The sequence below is a fragment of the Pangasianodon hypophthalmus genome, chromosome 15 (assembly GCF_027358585.1).
Source record: "Pangasianodon hypophthalmus isolate fPanHyp1 chromosome 15, fPanHyp1.pri, whole genome shotgun sequence".
Lineage (NCBI taxonomy): Eukaryota > Metazoa > Chordata > Actinopteri > Siluriformes > Pangasiidae > Pangasianodon > Pangasianodon hypophthalmus.
In genome coordinates, this window is record NC_069724.1 from 19999410 (window position 1) to 20020785 (window position 21376).

Genomic DNA, 21376 nt, shown 5'->3' on the forward strand with positions numbered 1-21376 from the left:
TATCCAGCACTTGATCCTATTATTTGCATGTTATCTTTTTATGAGTTAATTGTGCTCACAATTATACAAAATAACAATCATGAAATCCTAATGTATGTACAGGATTTAGGCTATTTTTAATTCTATATTTAATTTTTAATCACACTTTTAATTTGTTATTTTCAGTCAAAATAATAATAGCAATTTTTTTATTATTAATTTTATGTGCTCAATTGCCTACAGTTTGAAGGATAAGCTGACCAAGACGCCTCCTCCAATGAAAAAAAAATTCTTGCAGACTGTAAAGGGATATTAATATTACATAATATATATTAATTAATTGTGCCTTATTTATGTATTTAACATTGGCCTCAAATGGCCTTCCATGTTTGTTTTTTTTTGTATATTTACATCAAGAATATATATTTTTCAAGATCCAATGTCCAAAGGTCCAATTCGGCAAACTCCACCTCCATGCAACAGTCTGAATCCTGCTTAAGTCTGTAGTTACATCTGAGGTCTGAATGCTGAATACTGAATTTCTGTATTTAAGACCCATGTAACTGAACTCTGAATTCAGCCCTGATGTCTAAATGAGTTCCATGCCTGAACCTCTGATGTCTTTTCATCAGTGATGATTTTATCTTCTGAAGTGTGAGGAGTAAAACTGACCAAAATCCAGGTACTGTACTGTGTGTGCTTGAGTGTTTCTCACCAGCAGACCAAAAGCGATGATTTTCAGGATACATTCCAGGGTGAAGAGGGCAGTGAAGATGATGTTCAGCCACTTCAGCGTGTCCTCATAAGGCTTCGGAGCAGTACTGAACTAAAAGCAACAAAACAGAGACAGCAGCCATCTCACACATAAAGACTGGTTTACTTGGTTTGCCATAAGTTATGCTGTATAATGGGATTTTTAAAAACCTAATATTGTATATTTATAGCATGATATTTATAGCATTACATTTTAACTAGGAAATAATGAGATGTATTAACCTCCTAATATAAAACATAATGAGATGTCATTTTCCTGATGTATGAATAGTCTTCTTTCTGTGTATTAGCAATTCATTATTAATTTTAGGAACCTATTAAAATACATAGCCTCTCTGCAAATGTATAAATGCCCCAGCATAAATAATAGACATAAATAATAGAAGACGATTGAGCATTTCTCCAATAAACATCAAGACAGTCTGCCTGTTTCTAACTGAACTGCCCAGTGCTTGTAAGTTTTAAAAGTAATAAATTGCCAAAATATTTTAATTATTAGCTTCATGCTGATATCTACCGCTTCTGTGGTGAACTTATCAAAATTCTAACTGATCAAAATTCTATCTAGCTATGACAGTAGCTGTAAACTGGATTTATGAATATATGTATACTTGATTCTGCTATTGATTAATGCATACTTAATATCACAAAGATTTTTTAACACTTAAAACAATGTTGGCAGAGGCTTTAAAGACAATTTCTATTAAATGCATGAATACACAAATAAATTAGAAAAACCCTTTCAGATCAATACTTGGATTTCATCTCTCCTTTCCCATTTTTTTAACTGCCAGAGTAGTGGACAAAAACTGTTCCAATGTATAAACTGCACTGTACTGTGCTGTGCTGTCAATAATTAATGAATGAGCTTCGCAACATGGCTAGATTAGTAGAAACAAAGCATATGGTCAAAGGGTTGAGCTCTGACTGTGAACATCAGGATGTTAACTACAGTGCTCTTCAATGCTTGACCTGAAGTGTTGCATATTTTTTTTAAAGAAGCTCTTTATATTAATGCACTTATTGAAATATGGTTCTATAGTAACAACTTACTAGGGACTTGTACGGTGGACACTGCACATAAAAGGATTTTAAAAAACGTCTTTAATTGTTGATATGGTGAAGTTTTCTGTGAGGAAGTGTTTATTTAGCATTTTTGGAAGGAGTCTCCAGTATTCACGCTTTGTAACAATTAGAGGTAAAGCTCTGTAACTACGTTTTGTGTCACGGGAAAGTCTTAAGGATGGTGAGAAACATCTGGAACTGCTTTCAGACAGTCCAAAAAGACATTTCCACCAAACTGTCGCTCACTTAATTTTTTTTTTTCGCACCATGCTGTGTAATCTCTGGAGATTGTTGTGTGTGTGTGGAGATCAGCAGTTCCTGAAATACTCAAACCAGCCCTTCTGGCACCAATAACCAATTGCCACAGTTAAAGTCAGAGAAATCACACTTTTTCCCCATTCTGATGTTTGATGTGAACATTAACTGAAGCTCTTGAGCAGTATCTGCATGATTTTATGCATTGTGGTGCTACCACGTGATTGGCTGATAGGAAAACTACATAAATGAGAAGGTGTTCAAGGTACTTCTTCCCTTTCAATATTGTTTTAAACATATATATACTTATCCTTAAGAAAACATCCTTTTTTGTTCATATTTATAAGTACAAAGTCAAAAGACAATATGTGTTTAAATTGGAAGTGGACATATGCACTGTAAGTATATTAAATAGCAGAAACAAAAGTGTCCGAATACTTAATTCCCCTCACTGGAACTACAAATGGATAAAGTCTATCATATATCATTCTAGTAATTGTAATTGTTGACAATTGCTGTGGTACAAGAGTAGTATAAGTGAAATAAAACACTTCAGGATGTGCTGTTATTGCTGTTATTTATTCCTTAATTAATGTCCTGCAGACTTTTAACACTTTAAATCATGTTGGCAGAGGCTTAAGAAACTTTTACTTAGTTTAGATAAAAAAAAACCCTTCTAGTTTGATAATTGATGTCTATACCTTCCTTCTGATATTTTTAAGAAAGAAGTGGAAGAAACTGCACTGTATTGCAATAATCAATAATTAACGAATGAGCTTGGCAACGTGGTTTGGTTAGTACTAAAAAAGCATATGGTTAAAGGGTTCAGCTCTAACTGTAACGATAAGGATGGTAACTACAATTTTAAGTAGTGTATAGGAGAGAAGACATTCACTTACCTTCATCATAAGAACCACAGTATTGATTGCAATCATAGTCAGGATGGAATATTCAAACGGCGTTGAAACCACAAACTTCCACATCTTGTACTGGAAGGACTGCTTATCTTGGGGCATGTAGCGAGTCAGGGGCTTGGCATTAATGGCAAAGTCAATGCACGCCCGCTGTGGTTAAGAAAACAAAACCGGCCTTAATCTTTTTATCACAAAGCCTTAAAGGCACTTGAGTAAGCCTACTCATTAAGAGCAGCTTCATGAGTGTGCCAGGATTCAGCATCGTTTTCAACATCGGCTCTTGATCTAACAGTGTTTAATTATCAGAGAAGCAGCTCAATGTCCCTAGAGCGCTTGGAATCAAAACTAATCAAAGTGTGAGAGACAGAAAGCAAACATCAAACTAGTGTCCCAACAGAGAAACCTCTTAGAGCGTGTTTAAACAGCTAATACTACAGGCTAATGGCCTTTCTGATAATAAGCCAATTCATCCAGAGCTGAAAAAACCGCTGCTGAGGGCGTGTAGTGAAGGGATAGAGTGAAACAGAGGAAGATAAAAGAATGAATCAGGAACAGATAACAAAAAAGAGAGGAAAAATAGTCTGTGGAAATCAGCATTCAGGTAGAAGGGATATGGTTGGACAGGTGTGTTGCCCCTGCTCTCACTTGGGATAGAAATTCTCTAAAGGGTTTATAACCCTGAAGACTTATCACATCAATGTGAGCACATAGCAGACAGACACTGCCATTACAATCACATAAGGAGACTACCATGCTACCAGCTCCCAATGTGTGGAACTGTGCCTTGTACCTCATTCTTCTCCAAGCTGCACTCAGACATGGCTTTGTCCCCTTGCTCCTGGAATGTGATGATGATCAAGGCTACGAAAATGTTGACGAAGAAAAATGGGAAGACCACAAAGTAGACCACATAAAAGATGGACGTCTCCATGCGGTAGCCTGGGCTCGGCCCTTGGTCTTCATAAGTGGCATCTACAGAGTGTTTTAGCACCCTGCATACACAAAAAGAAGAATGGGCAATAAACAAAGGTACTGTAAAATCGCAATGTTAGTTAATGTCAGTGAGACAGATATGTTCGGAAATGTGGTAACAATTGTACAAAGAGTGGAGTAACTGGAAAAAGGGGTTAATTCAGAATGAATATAGTTTCAAAGGGTGTGGTGAATGAAAATTTGACTCACCCTCATACAGTATATCCCATAACCACACCCTTTGAAATTATTTTATTTATTTTGCATTGTTTATTGCAAATAGGTGTCACAGAAGTATACCAAAAAGTGTATTATTTTTCTATATAATCTCTATTTTGTTCAATGCAAGGGTTCCAGCGCTGAATGAGTGTCCGGATTCCTCTAGAAACAGTTTTAAGTTACACTATATGGCCAAAAGTATGTGGACACCTGACCGTCACATTCATTTGTGTTTTTTGAACATCCCATTCCAGATTTAGTCCCCCTTTGCTGTTATAATAACATCCACGTTTCTGGAAAGGCTTTCCACTAGATTTTAGGCAGTGGTGGTTCAGTAGTTAAGGCTCTGTGTTACTGATCAGAAGATTGGGGGTTCAAGCCCCAGCACTGCCAAGCTGCCACTGTTGGGCCCTTAAGCAAGGCCCTTAACCCTCTCTGCTCCAGGGGCACTGTATCATGGCTGACCCTGCACTCTAACCCCAGCTTCTTAACAAGCTGGGATTTGCAAAGAAAAGAATTTCAGTGCTGTAATGTATATGTGACAAATAAAGGCTTCTGCTGCTTATTACTATTATTATTATTTTGGAGCGTGGCTGTGGGGATTTGTGCTCATTCGGCCACAAGAGCATTAGTGAGGTCAGGCACTGATGTTGGGTGAGGAGGCCTGGGGTGCAGTCAGTGTTGCAATTCATCCCAAGCGTGTTCATTGGGGTTGAGGTCAGGGCTCTGTGCAGGCCACTCGAGTTCTTCCATTCCAACCTTGGCAAACCATGTCTTCATAGACCTTGCTAATAAGACACACTTTGAAGTGGTTATGTTTTTCATAGTGGCTCTTAACATTACCACTTTTGACTAGAGCTATGAACTCATGAACATCTGTTTTGATATGAATATATGATGATATAATTAGCTGCCTTGAGGTAAATAATTTAGACATGTGACTGGCTGCAAAAAGCCATAGCAGAGGATCATATTAAAAAAAACTGGAGTCAGTGAACTTAAGCCAGTTACAAAGCAGTGGAACTGGAGAATCCTTCTATAAATGTTAAAGAAATGACTCCTTACATAAAACCATATCAATGATTACACACATTTTTAATCCATTTGTATACAACATACACCATACAAGGCCCTGTGCAAGCTGTTACTCAGAAGACAGTAACATATTAGAATGAGTAGATTAATATAATCTTCACGCTGACATTACTGACTAATCAGAATCGAGAATTCAACAGTGCTGTGGTATAAAATAGTACAGACTTTAATATAGTGTTGCCTGCTGTATGAAAAACAAACAAGCTAATACTCTGGCACATTCGAGTGCCAGACTCGGATCTTTAAACTGCATTAACATATCTCTAAGCGAGTGCAGATGGATTAACACGCCTGGGGGATTATAGGGTTTTTTCAGATTGGTGGTATCATTTCTTTCAATATTTCAAGCATGAAATATTTTTAAAGTGGATTTAAAGTGAGTGAGAAAATGTGAATTGAAGCAAAAGAATAAAATGAAATGAGATGGGAAAGACAAATGGTGATGGAGAAGAAATCTGAATGAGTAGAAGAATGTAGGACAACCGTGAAAAAGAGATGAAAAAAAACCAATACCATGGAATAGAATTCTAAGCGTAAAGAAAATGGCTCTGCTTTGCTTAACATCAGTGTGTATACAGTACATCAGCTCAATTACAGTAAGTATCACTCTTTAGTAGAGATATGTGCATGTACAGTGGGGTCCAAAAGTCTGAGGCCACATAAAAAAATCTGGGATTTTTTTTTTTTTTTGTATTTAAAACTGGAAATGAACAGAATGTTTTTGAACTAAAAAAAGAAAGGAAATGTTCAATATCTTGAATATACGCAATATTCCCTATTCAAGATTCTGCACTATTTCTAGGTCACTATTATAATTGAAGCACATTTGTGATGCTGAGCATGCTAACTCCATTGTACAAAAGGTCACATTTTTCTCGAGCATTATTTCTTCCATCGAAGCATGTGTTCAGATGACGTGTCTGATGGTTGTGGATAGTCCAAACATGTTGAGTCCATGTCAACTCAACTACACACTGACATTAAAAAGGTGGACATACCTAATACTAAGAAATGCTGAAATTCATGTACAGTAATTATTCCTAAGTTTTCACTCAGGTTATTGCTGATAAGATAATTTGTAAAGATTAGAAAAGAATGAAAAATAGAAGCATTTCACAGATTTTTGGACCTGACTATACATACTGTACATCATCCATTTGCCTCACATATGACCTAACGTAGAGAATCCCCCGGGGTCTCACAACTCCCTGGGTTATGATATTAATGGTGGTTAATGGAATGCTGTAAGGGTTTGGGTGAGTAACCGGCATATAATAAAGTACAGTACACACTACACTATTACAAGCTTGTCAAAGTCACGAAAATGTTGATAACAAAGTAGACCTTCAGGGCATACGACACTGGTGTACTCACATAGGCCAACCTTCTCCTGTAGAAACGGTGAAGAGGGTGAGGAAAGCCCACAGCACATTGTCATAGTGAAAATCGTACTTCTTCCACACACGTGCCTTGGCTTCCACCTTGTCTCCATCGTAGTCCAGAAACTGACCCCTGACACACACAGAGAGGAAATGGTACACTGGCTAAAATAAATCTGAATCAAAAGTCTTATGGAATGAGACAGATTTTTGTCCTGGCAAGAAGGACTTGTGTGAGCTGCAAAACAGTTTTGCATTTACATTTTGAAAAAAAAAAAAAATTCACCTCATAAAAGCACAAAAAGAGCAGGTATGAATATGTGTGTGTGTTTGAAGGAGAAACTCCACACCTGCATTCCTTCTCAAGAGCTTTGGATTCGTCTGTGCAGTAGAAGAACTTTCCCTTGAAGAGCTGCACGGCGATAACAGCAAAGATGAACATGAAGAGGATGTAGACAATGAGGATGTTGAGCACGTTCTTCAGAGAGTTCACCACACAGTCAAACACCGCCTGAAGAAGCGTACGCACACACACACACGCCAACACAAAGAAACCGTAGTGTTCATATAACCCTGAGTGCAAAATTTTTCATCCCTCTTGGTTTCGGTGTGAAATTAAATGATTTACAGGTTATCTGTAACACAGACATCAATCTTCATTTTAGCATGGACTACATATTACAGTAATTAAATAGGAGTGTTTATTGGATTTATTATCATGCTTAAAAGTTTGCATCCCTCCTGATATTCTACACTTTGTTTATTTGTGCCTCATTAAGGTGTCTAATGACTTAAAACAATCCACAATTTCTTTGTCAGCTAAGGAATAAAACACGAGGCATGCTGTTATGGCATGCTGTTATAGGAAAATAATCAAAGACACGGTAGTGTGATGCAGCCCATTATGGTGTGGCTTTACTGTTACTACCCTGAAGTTGATTATTTTCCAATAACTGCATGATCTGTTTTATTCCTTTTGTACCACAGCAGTTTGTCTACAATTACACTTTTTACAAGTGACTGTTACAAAGCTCTGACACTGCTAAATAATCAAATCTTCACAGAAAACGTCATCATATGAACAACTGCACATTTAAAAAAAACATTTATGTGGAGTGTCTGTCATACAAGCCCCTGTGTAAGTTACTACTATAGAAATTATAACATTTTAATGATGATAGTATTAAAATGAGCATCCTGCTATAAAACTTTCAGTAAAACTACTGTCTGAGCTTATATTATAGACAATTAATCAACACGTTTTTACCAGTCAGAATCCAGCGTTCATTAGAGTTGTGGTGTAAGTCTTATTTAATGCATAACAATTTCAAACAGGCTCAAACTCTCAAGCAGGTTTAAAAAGATAGAATGGGATAGCATCACCAACAGCAAAAACCACCAAATTAATTAATTTGTTGAAAGCCACTGTCTTCCATCCGGCCAAACAAAAGACAGCTGCCTATTAAAAAGCTGCAAGGCAACCTTGTGTGTCTAACATGTTATTTTCTGTATGACCATATTGCATGTTGTAAAGAACAGACATCCACCAACACCACTATTCACCTTTTACCTTTAATTATCTGAGACATGTGAAATACAGTCTCTGGTACTTCTGCTAGGACATCGTGTTTGAATGTCTGCCTTTGTCAGATTTTATCAATTACCTTTTGTAAGGCAGAGATAAGGCCTAGTTTGGAGTATCTGAGCACAAAATTGATAAGTGAATTACATGATATTACCATTAACAATTTTGTAATTCATCCTCTTTTCTCATGAGACTACATGCCTCTGAAAGAGCAAAGTCTAATGCATATTACAATTCCAGCTGAAGAGAACAGATTAGCTTTTGGAGAACTGCTCTTCGATGCAAGGAGAAGATAAAGAAGAGTATAGTATGGATTGAACACAGCATAAGTGCCTTGTATAGTACCTTGAGTTTAGGTAGCCTTTTGATGGTCTTCAGAGGCCGGAGCACTCGGAGGACCCTGAGGGACTTGATGGTGTTGATGTCCTTGCCTTTGGTCCCTCTGTGTTACAAAATCAATAAGTTAATGCACACAAGTATATAAGATATAGCCTATAGAGACAGGATGCATGCATCCTCCTCCGTAACACACACACGCACACACACAGATCCTTGAATCTTTGGTTAGTAAATGCATGCACATAAGTTAGGAATAATTTCCATGTAACCAAAGTGAAAATCAATGCATTATTGACTAGAAAAAGAAAAAAAACAAGGACAAGGATGGTCCCTTTGTGAAAGCAAATTAATTCACCCAAACATTCAAGAGATTAATATTAAAGAAAGGAAGAAAAAAAGGTGAATTACAAAGTGTAATTCTGACACATCTCTCAGGATGAAAAAAGAAGAAATGCAGAAATTTAATTTTGTGAGTGATAGGTACTAGAATGACATCTCAAGGTATGGCCGAGTTAGCTAGTTTTAACAAGTGAATTTATATTTTCCTCTATTAAAATTGTGACACTAACCCATAAATCAATCATTTAGAATAAGAGAAGTAAAAGTGTAATTATTCCAACATTAAAGAAAGCCAATTAAAAAAGATATAAAGGAGAAAACAGTAAAATTTGGGGAGGGAGGTGGAAGACTATGTACAAGCAGGGTGGTCTGACTTTAACCCTATTAGACTGTTGTATTTATAGAATGGTTGCTATTTTTTCCAATTTCATTAATGTGGATCATTTACTTCAAAACTACCACATAGCTTGTCCTGCCAACTGGTGCACTGCTTGCTCTATCATTTTTTTTCTGAGTGTACAGATCGGATTTATAATTTATGCAAGAAAAATACAAGTAGATAATGAGGCAGTGTGTACTATTACACTGTAGGTGAGGTTATTACAAAATTCAATGTTTAAGCATAATCATGCTAAACACAGATGTATACAAAAAGGAAATGGGTCTAATGTGGGTCTAATAGGGTTATACATGTGCATGGACACCTGCTGCCCAGAGGTAGCCTTCATTTCCCTGAACATTACTAGCATAATATAAGAATTCATAATCAACAAAAAAGTGCAAAAAGCCACTGCTGCATTTCCTGTCCTATTATGCATGTATAGAAATAACATTCAGGCTCTGTTGTTGCACTTTTTGTTGGTATAACATGTGTAGCATAGCCCAGCATTGTGAATGGCTTGATCATTTGTACTCTCCCAAGAGGAGTTACATTAGGGGTAACACACTGATCAGTCCTGTACACTCCTGCGTGTCAAAGATCAGCTCCTATTCTCCCATTGCCTCCACAGGTTCCACCCATCACATTTCTAATACAGCAATTCTGATTGGTCCAAATCTGTTGATTAATTTTCTATAATAGCAACTATAACAATAGTGCGATCTGTAGGCACATGGGGGACCCATAATCTAAGACTAATAACAAACAGATTTTTAAAACATTTTTAACAAGAAAAATGTATAATTGCTGATCTGGTAAAGGAGTCTCTAGTGCCAGCTCTTTCTAACTGTTAGTAAGTTTTTGGCCATGTGAGACTGTTTAGGATAGAGGAAATTGGTTTCTCGGAACATGACAAGAGACACTTTTTGTCTACTTCAAAAGAAAGAAAACAGAATGGTGAAGAAATGACTGTTTATAGCTTTTATAATGTAAGTGATAAGAGGAACCAACTTGCTTTATGGATGTTTCACAACATTAAACACAACTATAAATGGATAAAAAGTGGTATAAGAGACACTTATCAAACACTTCAGAACATGGTGGTGACAATAGCTTTGTTTCACACCACCCTATGTTTTATTCCTTACCACAGAGTGATTGGACTGCTTCAATCAGATTTCAGTATTAAACCATGCTATATAACACTTTGCTTCTAATCCCTAATACTATTTCTCTGATAACTGCTCAATGGCTGAGTGTCAGATTAAATACATTTTTGAGTATCAGTTGTTTATCATTATTTTTAAAACAACCAATGGTAATGGTACTCGCAATTTAATAAATAAAGTCTGCTTTAAAAGAAGTGATGCGTTTCCTTTGCAGGCAATGGCAGTAATAGTATCATAGCACTGCTTGTACTACATGGCATGGAGTCTTAAAGGGCCAGAAGGAAAGTAAAGGGCTTCATCATTGTTTATGTGCGATGGGGAGCAGTGTCAGAAGGGAAAGGTCACAGGGTTAAAGGGTAACTATAGAGATTAAGACTGCCCCCACCTGGTCACGCTTTGTTGTGATCTGATAAGGGAAAGCAAATGATACAAAACATAAAATGTGCACATACACAAAGAGTACAGAGACAAAACACAGAAATGCATAGACGTAAGCAGCTTCACAGATAAAGAATAAGCATTAGAAGCAGACACAGCTGTAGAAAGAGAATAAAGGAAACAGAAGTCATACAGAAAAACACTTAGCACCAACAGTAGTTACACGAAGCATAGAGTACAATGAGACATTTACTAAATTGATTAAATGCACAATGGAGTGAGCGTTATTTGATTTAGATCTAAAAAGCAGGTTATGTGGTTACAGTTCTGAAACAGAGCAACACGTACAATCTGTGCACAACACAACAACAGAGCAAAACAGAGCAATCTGTGCACAACACACATACACAGTGTTCATTCCTGGTAAACCTCCTTGCATGTGACCTTTCCAGCAGAAATGATAATGATACTACCGAGCCACTGAAAGGACAGGGTGTAATTTTTGAGGTAAAAATCTGGTGCACATGAACTATCAAGTGCTCACAAGATACTATCTGGATATTATCACTGATGTATACATTTTCTATACCATGATCCCTTCTAACTATTCTAGAACGACCTCCAAGTCTACAGATTCCATATAGAAACCTCCCACAATTTTTGGATTACTGTTTGTAGTAATCTTGATTTGAACAATCTGGTAATGAGTAATCTCATTTAGCTGACACTTCTATCCTAAGCAACTTACATTTGAGACAAGATAGAACTGAGCAGTTGTTAAGGGTCTTGCTCAAGAACCCAACAGTGGCAGATTGGTAGTGCTGGGATTTGAAGTCCTGACCTTCTGATCAGTAGGCTAATGCGTTAACCACTGAGCCACCACTGCCAAGGATAGGTGTAGAAAATCCATCAATGCACCCATCAATACAATTACCAAAGGACTTCATTTTATTGGAGGTATTAAAATGCCAAAGATAGTTTGGGTCTCTTGCAAAGTAGTTACAGCAACAGAGTCTCCTGGCTTTTCGCCTCTTGTATCCAGGGCCTTTAAGATTAAATAAACATCTTCTTTTTCACATGTACACCATTTTCTTGAAATTTGGCATGCCTTGAGCTTCACAATTGGAAAAAAGTGGTCTATGTTGCTGTGCAACAAAATAGACCGTTAGACCTCAAAATGCATTTTAAATGTCTTTCGGCAATGATGTATCCATGACAACTGACAAGGAAAATTTGATGTCTTGAGACCTAGCTAAAAGTATACTTCTATGCAAACTTGCAAATATATATTTAGCTAAAGGATAATGGCAGGATAGAACTATTAGGCATTTATTTATTCATCATTCATTCACCTTCAGTAACCAGCATCCTGGTCAGAGGGAATCTACAGTCTATCTGAGAAACTCTGGTCAAGAGGCAGCACCACACCCTGGATAGGATGCCAGTCCATTGCAGGGCACCATGCACACACATTCACACATTTTTTTCACACCTACCGATTTAACATAGCCGGCCCACCTAAAGACATGTTTTTGGAAGGTGAGAGGAAACCAGAGAACCCAGAGGAAACCCATGCAGACACAGGAAGAACATGTGAAACTCCGGAAACCATTTCAGGTTTAAGCACAATAGTGTCTGGAGCACACATGATAGCATCTGAAGGTAATATTTGCTTCTCACTTAATAGCATCTGGTGCACAGATTGTATTATTGGTGTACCAATAATATCTGGTATTCAACTGATAGTATGAGGTGCTCACCATAAAAAAATTATACCATGTCCTTTCAGTCACTCTTATAAAACTTATAACTTTTGCTTTATGCTAATTGCAATTACAATAAAAATCTCATGCAATTGACATCAGTTTTTGTTAATTCACACTGATGATGAAGTCACAAATCTACAATATAAATGATTTTATCTGTGATAATCAAAGTGGAAACCAGGCTGTGGATGCTTGATGAAATTAACACTATGAATGATCGTCACACACCAGATGGCAGTGTGGTGGAAACACAATGAAAAGACACAGGGTTGCTTATGTAGCCTGAGGTTAACACTTACTAACCCATGCACTCAGACACACACACTCATACACACAAACTCACACACACACACACACATATATATATAGGCATCTAGAGAAAACAGGCAGTAACAAATGCATACCCCATGAAGCTCCTGAAAGCAACACAAACAAGGAAAGAGAAAGGAGAAGGCACAGTAAAGACAGAGAAAGGCAGAAAGAGGGGGGAAAAGCCAAGAAAGGACATGATCGCTTACTATGAAAATAACAGAAACATATGAAGAGGCAGAGTTCTAGCCACAGCAGTGTACTTTCAGACAAAGGCAGGAAGCAAAACACTAAAACAAAATGAGAGGCACACATTCTACCATATGCTTAGGCAGAACAAAGATTTCTAATCCACATTTAAGCCATTAGCTGTCTCATGAGAGTGTCTTGGGGACCGACAGCTTACGATACACACAGCTTTTAGCTAACTGAGTGCTTTATACTGCTTTCAGGTCTTTCTCGCCTTTAAAAAGCACCTCCACAACACTAAGAGGATTCCGTCCATATTTAAACCAGACCTCATCAAATCACACACACTTGATTAATGCTGTTAGTGTGAATGTGGTATGTGGGTGAGGGTATTGTATGTATACAGATACATTTTTGTGTTAGGTTTACCTGCTGCAGGAGCATAAAAAGATGTGTTACGTGATTTGTGTGTGAGTTGTCATTTTTTTTGCTACACAACAGTAATTTTCTATGTACAGTATGTCTGTGTATTTGTTTGTGTTTTTGAATGTATGTGTGAGTATGTGTACATTTATATGCGTATAATCGTGTCTATGAAAGTATTTGTGAGTATGAGAGTTAATGAGCATGTGAACGTATCTGTTTGCATGTGGGTGCATTTGTTTGTGACCCCAGGTAACATCACTGATGATGTGTCTAGATGCAAGGTTTATGCTTGAAATCATCAGTCTGGATCAGGCAGTGACAGCCAGGAATAAACTGGTTGACTACCAAGAATAGAGTGGTGACAGCTGGAGAGACAGGGGAAAACCCCTGCAACACTAGTCTGTTGTGGGCATCTGTGAGCTCATGTATGTGGAAGAGGGTTGATAGTGGTTTTCTCCTGCATGAGCAGCACTTGAAGTTACATAGCTTCACATGTCTGAGAGGAAACATGTGTTCATGCTCCTGGTTGGTAGACGTCATATGATAGGGAATAGCTGGCTGGTGGGTGGGAATTGCAAACAAAATAATGATATTAATAAGATTAAACACATATGGTTCCATAAGCTAGTTGAGGTGGAATTGGACTGGCACTTCATCCCAGTTAAGGCTGTAACCTCATCCTGGACTACTACGCTGGGTGCAATCTCAGAATCTCTGCTGGGTCCAAACACTGGAATGGCATACACTCAAGAAGGGGAACATTACTGGTTGCAGCAGTAATCAATTTTCAATTTTCAATCAATTTTCAGTGATCCTGTTTGCGCTCACCATAAACATCTGCTTGGCAAAATCTGTTGAGGTGCAGTGTAGAGACCCACTGATGAAGTGTGGGATTAGTCAACCGCCCATCAGGGCCTTCATGGATGATCTGACTATGACAACAACATCTGTCCCAGAAAGCAGATGGATTCTGAATAGCTTGGAGGAGCTGATCCCATGGGCCCACAGAGCTTCAAGCCAGTAAAATCCAGATCCTTGGTTTAGAATAGAGGAAAGTGGTACAAACAGGTACCACTTCACTCTTGACAGCACAGTGATTTCAACGATTATGAAGTACTGGGAGGGATACAGCATCCTTTCAGGCAACAAAGCAAGAACTAGAAGCCTGATTATCTGCAGTAGACAAATCAGGCTCACTGTCTAAGTCCAAGACCTGGATATACCAACATGGCATTCTTCCACGGATCCTATGGCCCCTTCAAAATAGTCAAAAGGAGAAGGGAAGTACGTTCCTGTGGCTTGGACTGCCTAGAGACCTGAATGGCATTGTCCTGTATGGCCGTAATAAATGAAATTCAAAAGTCTGACTGAAGAATTCATGATGACCCAGCCAAGGAAGGTGCTGCAATATTGGGAGTCTTGTGACCTAAAGGTTTCCCAAGCTGGTATAAAGGTGAGGATAGGAAGTGGTGGATGTGCCAGGGTGTATCATTAGATGTGTGTTTGAAAAAAAGGGGTTATGTGAGTGACTGTATTTGTTTGCATGTATGTGAGTATATTTCTCTGTGTACCTGTGTGTATTTGTGTCAGTTTTTTACTTATATGATGATATGTTTGTGTGCATTTGTTTGTGTATGTTTATATAGACTTGCACATATATACATGTATAATTTTGCTCATGTGTATGAGTCAATTTTGTCTGAGTGTGTGTATATGTCCATGCTCCCTGGCGAGAGAGCGATTTCAACTCATTTGAGTAAATAAGCATGGACTGTGGTGAAAATTAAAGCTAAGATGGGGAAAATCTGTGTGCCTTGGTTAGAGTCTGAGCTGCTTCAGAAGTGCTGCTAAGTTTGGCTCCACTTTCCTCTGGGAGGCACAAACAGATATGACAGTAAACCAAAAGAACTAGCTCAGGTGTGCGTCAACAATACACATAATCCCCAAACACATTTAACACTCTTTCTTTCCACAGGAAGCAGCAGACACACACCCATCCCACTACTCTACCGCTCCATCTCCCACCAGCCGCTGGAGAGGCAGCAAGTCAAATCTTATTCTCATCATTTTCAGCCCAGTGCTTTTTGCTGGATTGAAGTTGACAGACTGGATTTTCTCCTTTTAGCTGCTGCTCTGACAAATCTGGAAAGAAGTTTGTACTCACGAGCAGGCAAAGGCCACCAGGGCACCGCTGACCACAATAAAGTCTAGAATATTCCACAGGTCTCTGAAGTAGGAGCCCGGGTGGAGAAGCAGCCCGAGGTCTATCATCTAAAAAAAAGTATTACAGAAAGGTTAAAGGTGACAAAGAATCAGGGTCATTTCCCTTTATAATATCCATTGTAAGACATACAACGTATGATAAGTTATAATTTTTTTTAATGTATGTAATATGTGTATGTAACAGTGATCTTTCTGTGTAAATCATTGTCAGTAATACCTTTATCACCATTTCAAATGTGAACACACCAGTGAAGATGTAATCTAAATATTTTAGCACCTGGAAAAAAGAAACAGAAGCATAAACAATGGCAAATAATTCCACATTCAAATTCAAGTGATTTACAAATCTGCGTAATGCTATAAGCTTACATTTTTTCCCTAATAACATAAAAAACATATGCACTGCAATATAGTTTTAAACCAAATATTGGCAATCTGATGCAATGTACTTGATAAACATTCCTATTTGGATTTAAAGCTTGCATCTTTTACCCCCAGTGAACTTCCCCATACGAACACATTGGCATCAAGGCCAGGCAAAGGACTTGGACTCACACTGGCCTGGAGGAATACTGATTACAGAGCCTTGCATAAGTATTCACCCTTTTTAAACATTTCCACATTTTATAGTGTTACAGCCTTGAACTGAAATGGATGTCACTTGGATTACATCATGAATGTACACAAAATAGCCCACAGGATTATAAGGATGGAAAAATCTATATAGTTTGCAAAATTAACAATAGGTAGCAACCCAACACTGCTCACTACCCTGAGAACACCATCCCCACAGTGAAGCATGATGGTGGTAGCATCATGTTGACCATTACCTTCAGCCTCTTGGTTGGTTAAAGTCACTTTTAAAGTCACTGACTTTACTCGGAAGGCCACCTCTAGGGAGAGTCGTGGTTGTTCCATATTCTTTTACATTTAATAATAATAGATTTAATGGTTCTCAATGGGATGTGCAAAGGTTGGGATCATTTTTAATATCCAACCCTGATTGATACCTTTCCAGAACTTTATCCCAGACTTGTTTTGATAGCTCGTTGGTCTTCATGATGCTGGTTGTTTAAGTATGTTCTCTAACAAACTGAAGGGCCTTCCAGAAACAGGTATATTATGGGACTTCTGCTGGCAACTGGTTAAACCAGAACTATATTTTTAATATATATTTTATACAATCCGTTTCAAGAGAAATTCGATATTATGGGTTATAATCCCAATAAGTCCAATTCGATATCAGGTTGTAACAGTACATAACTGTCAAGGGGGGTGAATACTTACTCAAAGCACTATATGTAAAAAGCTTTCAGTCTGTTGTGAAAAACCCGGACTGGTCCTGATTCATTCTTTTGAGTAGTCTTCATGACAGATTGACAGAATGATCAGTCCTATGCTATGCATTGTGCTTGTGTGGGATGTGTATGTGTATGTGTATGTATGTGTGTGTCATGATCTCACATTATTCCGAAAAGCAGCAGCATTCACAGGGTCTTCTGCAGCCAGCGCGATGCTGCTCATGGTAATCACCACGAGGATGCACATCTCAAAGTAGCGCAAGTTCACCACATAGTGACACAACCTTCGCACACTACAAACACAAACAGGTTTAGATTACAGTTTCAGTGTTCATTCACTTTCATGTTTGTTTACACACATAAAAGACTTGGTAATGATCCGGATAAACTGTTGATTTAAGTATGGATGTGGAGCAGAAGATACAGTATACAGCATACTCTATTAGGACATTCCAGTAGCTTAAGGTGTCTTAAGCTGCTACACACTTCCCTGTCTATTTTTAAGGGCTTTGAATGACCACATTTACAGTTTACTTACGGATTGGACTGACCAAACACAAACATGGAGCTGTAGGGTAAGATTTGTTTGGGAGCATTCTGATTTAGCTCATCCAGATCCTTCTTTTCCTCATTCAGGAGCAGGCTCTCACCATCTATGTTATTCACTGCCAAGAACAAAACCATCATTAATTCTTAATACAATGTCAAATCACACTACACAGTTAAAAGCAGTGCATCTTTAATAAACACACTGCCTTCCTGTGGTAATAAATATCCCTGTTAAAGTACTACTGACTGGGAATGATGGTGGTCTCTCCCGGTGGGGCGGTGATGGTAACAGGGATGCTAACTGCAGTTGATCTAGCCTTGGTACTGTTTTTTAGGTTATCTGAGTCCTCTTGTCTCTCAGTAGGAGATTGCACAGGACTCGAGCTCAAACCATCACCCTCTGCATCCATAAGCCTGTCCCTGGAAAACCACCACATGATCAGTGAAGTCAACAAATCACTGTATTATATCTTATGGAAGGAATAAAGCACTTCAGGATGTGCTGTTATAGGGAAAAAAAAAATCAAAGACAGGGTAGTGCGTTGTGGCCCGTGTTACTGTTACCGCAAAGTTGATTATTTTCCTATAACCACATATCCCAAAGTATATTATTCCTTTTATATTACATGCAGAAATTTGCCAACACTAACAATTGCTGAAATGAAGAATGAGAAGTCATACTTTTTCAGTCATTTGTAGTTATGTTTAATGTTGTAAAATGTCCACAAAACAAATTAGGTCCTGTTATCACTGTTATCACTTTTACAATGGCATATCAGAAAGATTGCATTAATATAAACCTATGATTTGCCTTGCAGCATTAATGCAATGACATTTCTATGCATTATTAAAAATAGTTTTCTGTTCATGTTTAAATATTTGATTATAATTTGAATAGCTAATTCTATTTTCATCTGAGTAACTGTATTTTTCCACTTTGATTTCCACATGATTCCTGATTATTATTATTATTATTATTATTGTTGTTGTTGTTGTGGCTTACCTGTGGCTTGGTGTATCTCTCTCTTTGCTGTCCCTGCTCTCCTCCTTGTCAAGCGTGGTTTGGGCTTTGATGCGAGGCCTGTGTCTCCTCCTCTCACCATTCCCTGCTTCACCCTCTCTGTGCCCTCTCGGATTTCGCTCTCCTTTCACTCCATTAATCCCATCACCATCAGTCTCTCTGGATCGGTGAGAATGGTGGTGACGGTGCTCCCTATCATCGTCACCATCCTCCTCCTGGTTCCTGTGTCCTCCATCCTGGTGCCCTCTGTGGTGGTGCCGATGGCGGCGTCCTTCTCCAGCCTCGCCGTTCTCCCCACGGCACCGGTGGTGTTTGTGTGGAGGTGCTTCCTCTGGGGTGTCCCTGCCCTCCGGCGGGTGCGATTTATCCACCAGCAAGGGCCGATCATGGTGCGCCTTCATGTCGGGCCGCAGGTGTAGCGCTGAGGACATGCGCAGCCGATCCTCAGGCTCCAGCTCGCTGTAGAGTGCTTCACTGCTGTTGCGCAGGTTGTGGCGACGTAGTTGCGAAGTGCGCTGCTCCCAGACAGACATCTTCTGCAGAGAGCGCTGCTGCTCCTTACTGGGGGTAGAAGGAAAACAGAGAGAAACGTCAGGTAGAAGAATCAACAAACTACACTTGGTGTATGGGGGAGACAACTCTCATCCATGAGAAGACCATCTTTTGCCCTCCATATTCATTTATGTATTGCATTGCCCAGGAGCGGCTCGTGACCATAGATTTGGTGGGGCAGGACGACATTAATAACAACCGAGAGACTCATGGTGACCCTCAAACTAAATTAAGTCAAGAGGGTATCACACTTGACTTATGTTATAGGCTACTATCTAGTGAATTTTAAGAGTAACCACATAATAAGCAGTTGACAACATATAGTCATCCAGCATACTGTCTAGTAGCTCATTTTGAGCAGTTCAAGACGTTTATTCAACTGTGTTCAAAAGGTATGCTTCCGCCAGTGTGCACAGAAGAGCTAATAATGTGGGAAATGTAAAATGGCGACACATTTTGATACTTTTTCTCATCCTTTGTGTAGATAATGAGGTCACTGTGGTGTACACACAGTTCTCTCTATTACAATATTCCTTTCCTAATCTTTGCTATACCTTATATAGATTAAATATAAATCTAGACAGATACATATAGACAGATATAGATAAAGAATGTACAGATAGATACAAAGGAAATGGTTCTGTTCATTGACACCATGTCTGCACTTATACTTTGCCTTTGTTTGAAATCTAGTAATTTAATTCCAATTCTGGGAAGACCTTGGTGGTGACAGAGTTTTTAAATCTAAGCCTATCTGGTGTGAAAACAGGGTCTGGCAACCCTCTCATTAACTGTAATGTCTGCTGCTCCTCCCAGGAGCATGGGGCAGCATGATTCCTGTCCCAATGGCCCTCTAGTAGAACTTGCTATAGTTCCCATTTTTGACCACTACATGCAATAAGAACTCTACCAAGCTACGTGGGGCAGTGTATGTGCAAATCAATGGAAGATTAGCATATAGCTGTCCAATTATATCTGCCACTTGAAATGTCACTCAAAAGAGGTAATTAGTATTTCAACTAATGTATGGAGTTGTGAATGAGGACCTTTTGAAGATTAAAGTTCTGCCCGACCTGCCCCTATTTATGAGCCGCCTCTGGCACTATCTAAATGACACAGACAGACATAATGGGACACTGAAAAATAATAAAGCTAAGGTGAGTAAAAATGTAAGTGATGCATGATAGTTGCTAGCCTAAAAGTGAAAAGATGGTCCTCATGGATGGAATCATACACATTTCGTAATTCATGTAATTCATGCTGCTATATCAAACCACAACATACACACTGTGACCCAAGAGTGGCTGTTGTGGAGCTGTTTGCTTATCGAGGCCCAAAGAAATGCTGATGATGGGTTCAAATGGCCCTAAAGGCCGAGCTCATGCCTCACTATTGCTTTTCTGAGCCATAATCGCTGTTATCCCGGCATGGAATTTGAAGCACCCTACAGCACCATCACCTAATTGCTACCCTAGAGGCTGACAAACACTTGTTAACAAGTCTGCCATACATGTTCTACGCCATATTTCATATACAAAATTAGCATAGAGACAATTTCTGTTCTCTTCTGTATTTATAGTGTACTCTATTCACACAGAATGGGACACACAATATGCAAACAACCCTTATTAGTAAAGAAAATATGTTCTTTGTCTACTCAGAAGATGTAATCTTTATAAGAATATAATTTATTATATGAATTTAAAGCAGACACAGTATTTGTAAAAGGTGGTGCAGTATGGATGCTGAATAGGACCTCAGTAGGAAGTCCTGTATGGTAACTATACCTCACAAAGCGATGAACAGGGGTGTAGACATAACTCCTGTGAGCAACACAGAGAACCATACAGCACAGAAGGTCAGACATGATGGACAGATATGATGCTAGCACAAACACTGAAGAGAGAACAGGGAAAAATGGTACACAGAAAAAAAAAACAAAAAAACAAAGGTGATAACAAAGACAAGGCAAAGACAGTCACACATGGTCAAAAGCCTGAAGGCAGTAAACCCAGACTGTTGTTTAAATTCATTCATATTGAAAACTCACTAGTTGGGAAAACAAAGACCTGAAGTGCAGGCTGTGTCAGAGCTGCCATATACATAATTCATTGTGTTAGTAATAAAAATAGGGATCAAATGAACTCTTGCTTTTAACTATAATAATATTGTTCAATAAGTCTTATTTTAGTACACAGC

The 21376-nt window shown here is 38.5% G+C and overlaps 1 protein-coding gene across 4 annotated transcripts in view; it reads right to left on the minus strand.

The window, feature by feature from the left end:
* The window catches only part of cacna1bb (calcium channel, voltage-dependent, N type, alpha 1B subunit, b), a 129855-nt gene that overhangs the window by 28172 nt on the left and 80307 nt on the right, over positions 1 to 21376 (minus strand). For all 4 annotated transcript variants that reach the window (XM_053240203.1, XM_053240201.1, XM_053240202.1 and 1 more), the window contains exons 22-34: positions 20965 to 21000; positions 18608 to 19186; positions 17852 to 18024; positions 17594 to 17720; positions 17219 to 17348; positions 15972 to 16031; positions 15696 to 15802; positions 8583 to 8679; positions 7003 to 7163; positions 6648 to 6785; positions 3778 to 3979; positions 2973 to 3137; positions 695 to 805 (exon numbers count right to left, since the gene is read on the minus strand). In XM_053240203.1, coding sequence (XP_053096178.1) covers positions 695 to 805; positions 2973 to 3137; positions 3778 to 3979; positions 6648 to 6785; positions 7003 to 7163; positions 8583 to 8679; positions 15696 to 15802; positions 15972 to 16031; positions 17219 to 17348; positions 17594 to 17720; positions 17852 to 18024; positions 18608 to 19186; positions 20965 to 21000 — 2086 coding nt within the window. The remainder of the gene's footprint in view (positions 1 to 694; positions 806 to 2972; positions 3138 to 3777; positions 3980 to 6647; positions 6786 to 7002; positions 7164 to 8582; positions 8680 to 15695; positions 15803 to 15971; positions 16032 to 17218; positions 17349 to 17593; positions 17721 to 17851; positions 18025 to 18607; positions 19187 to 20964; positions 21001 to 21376) is intronic.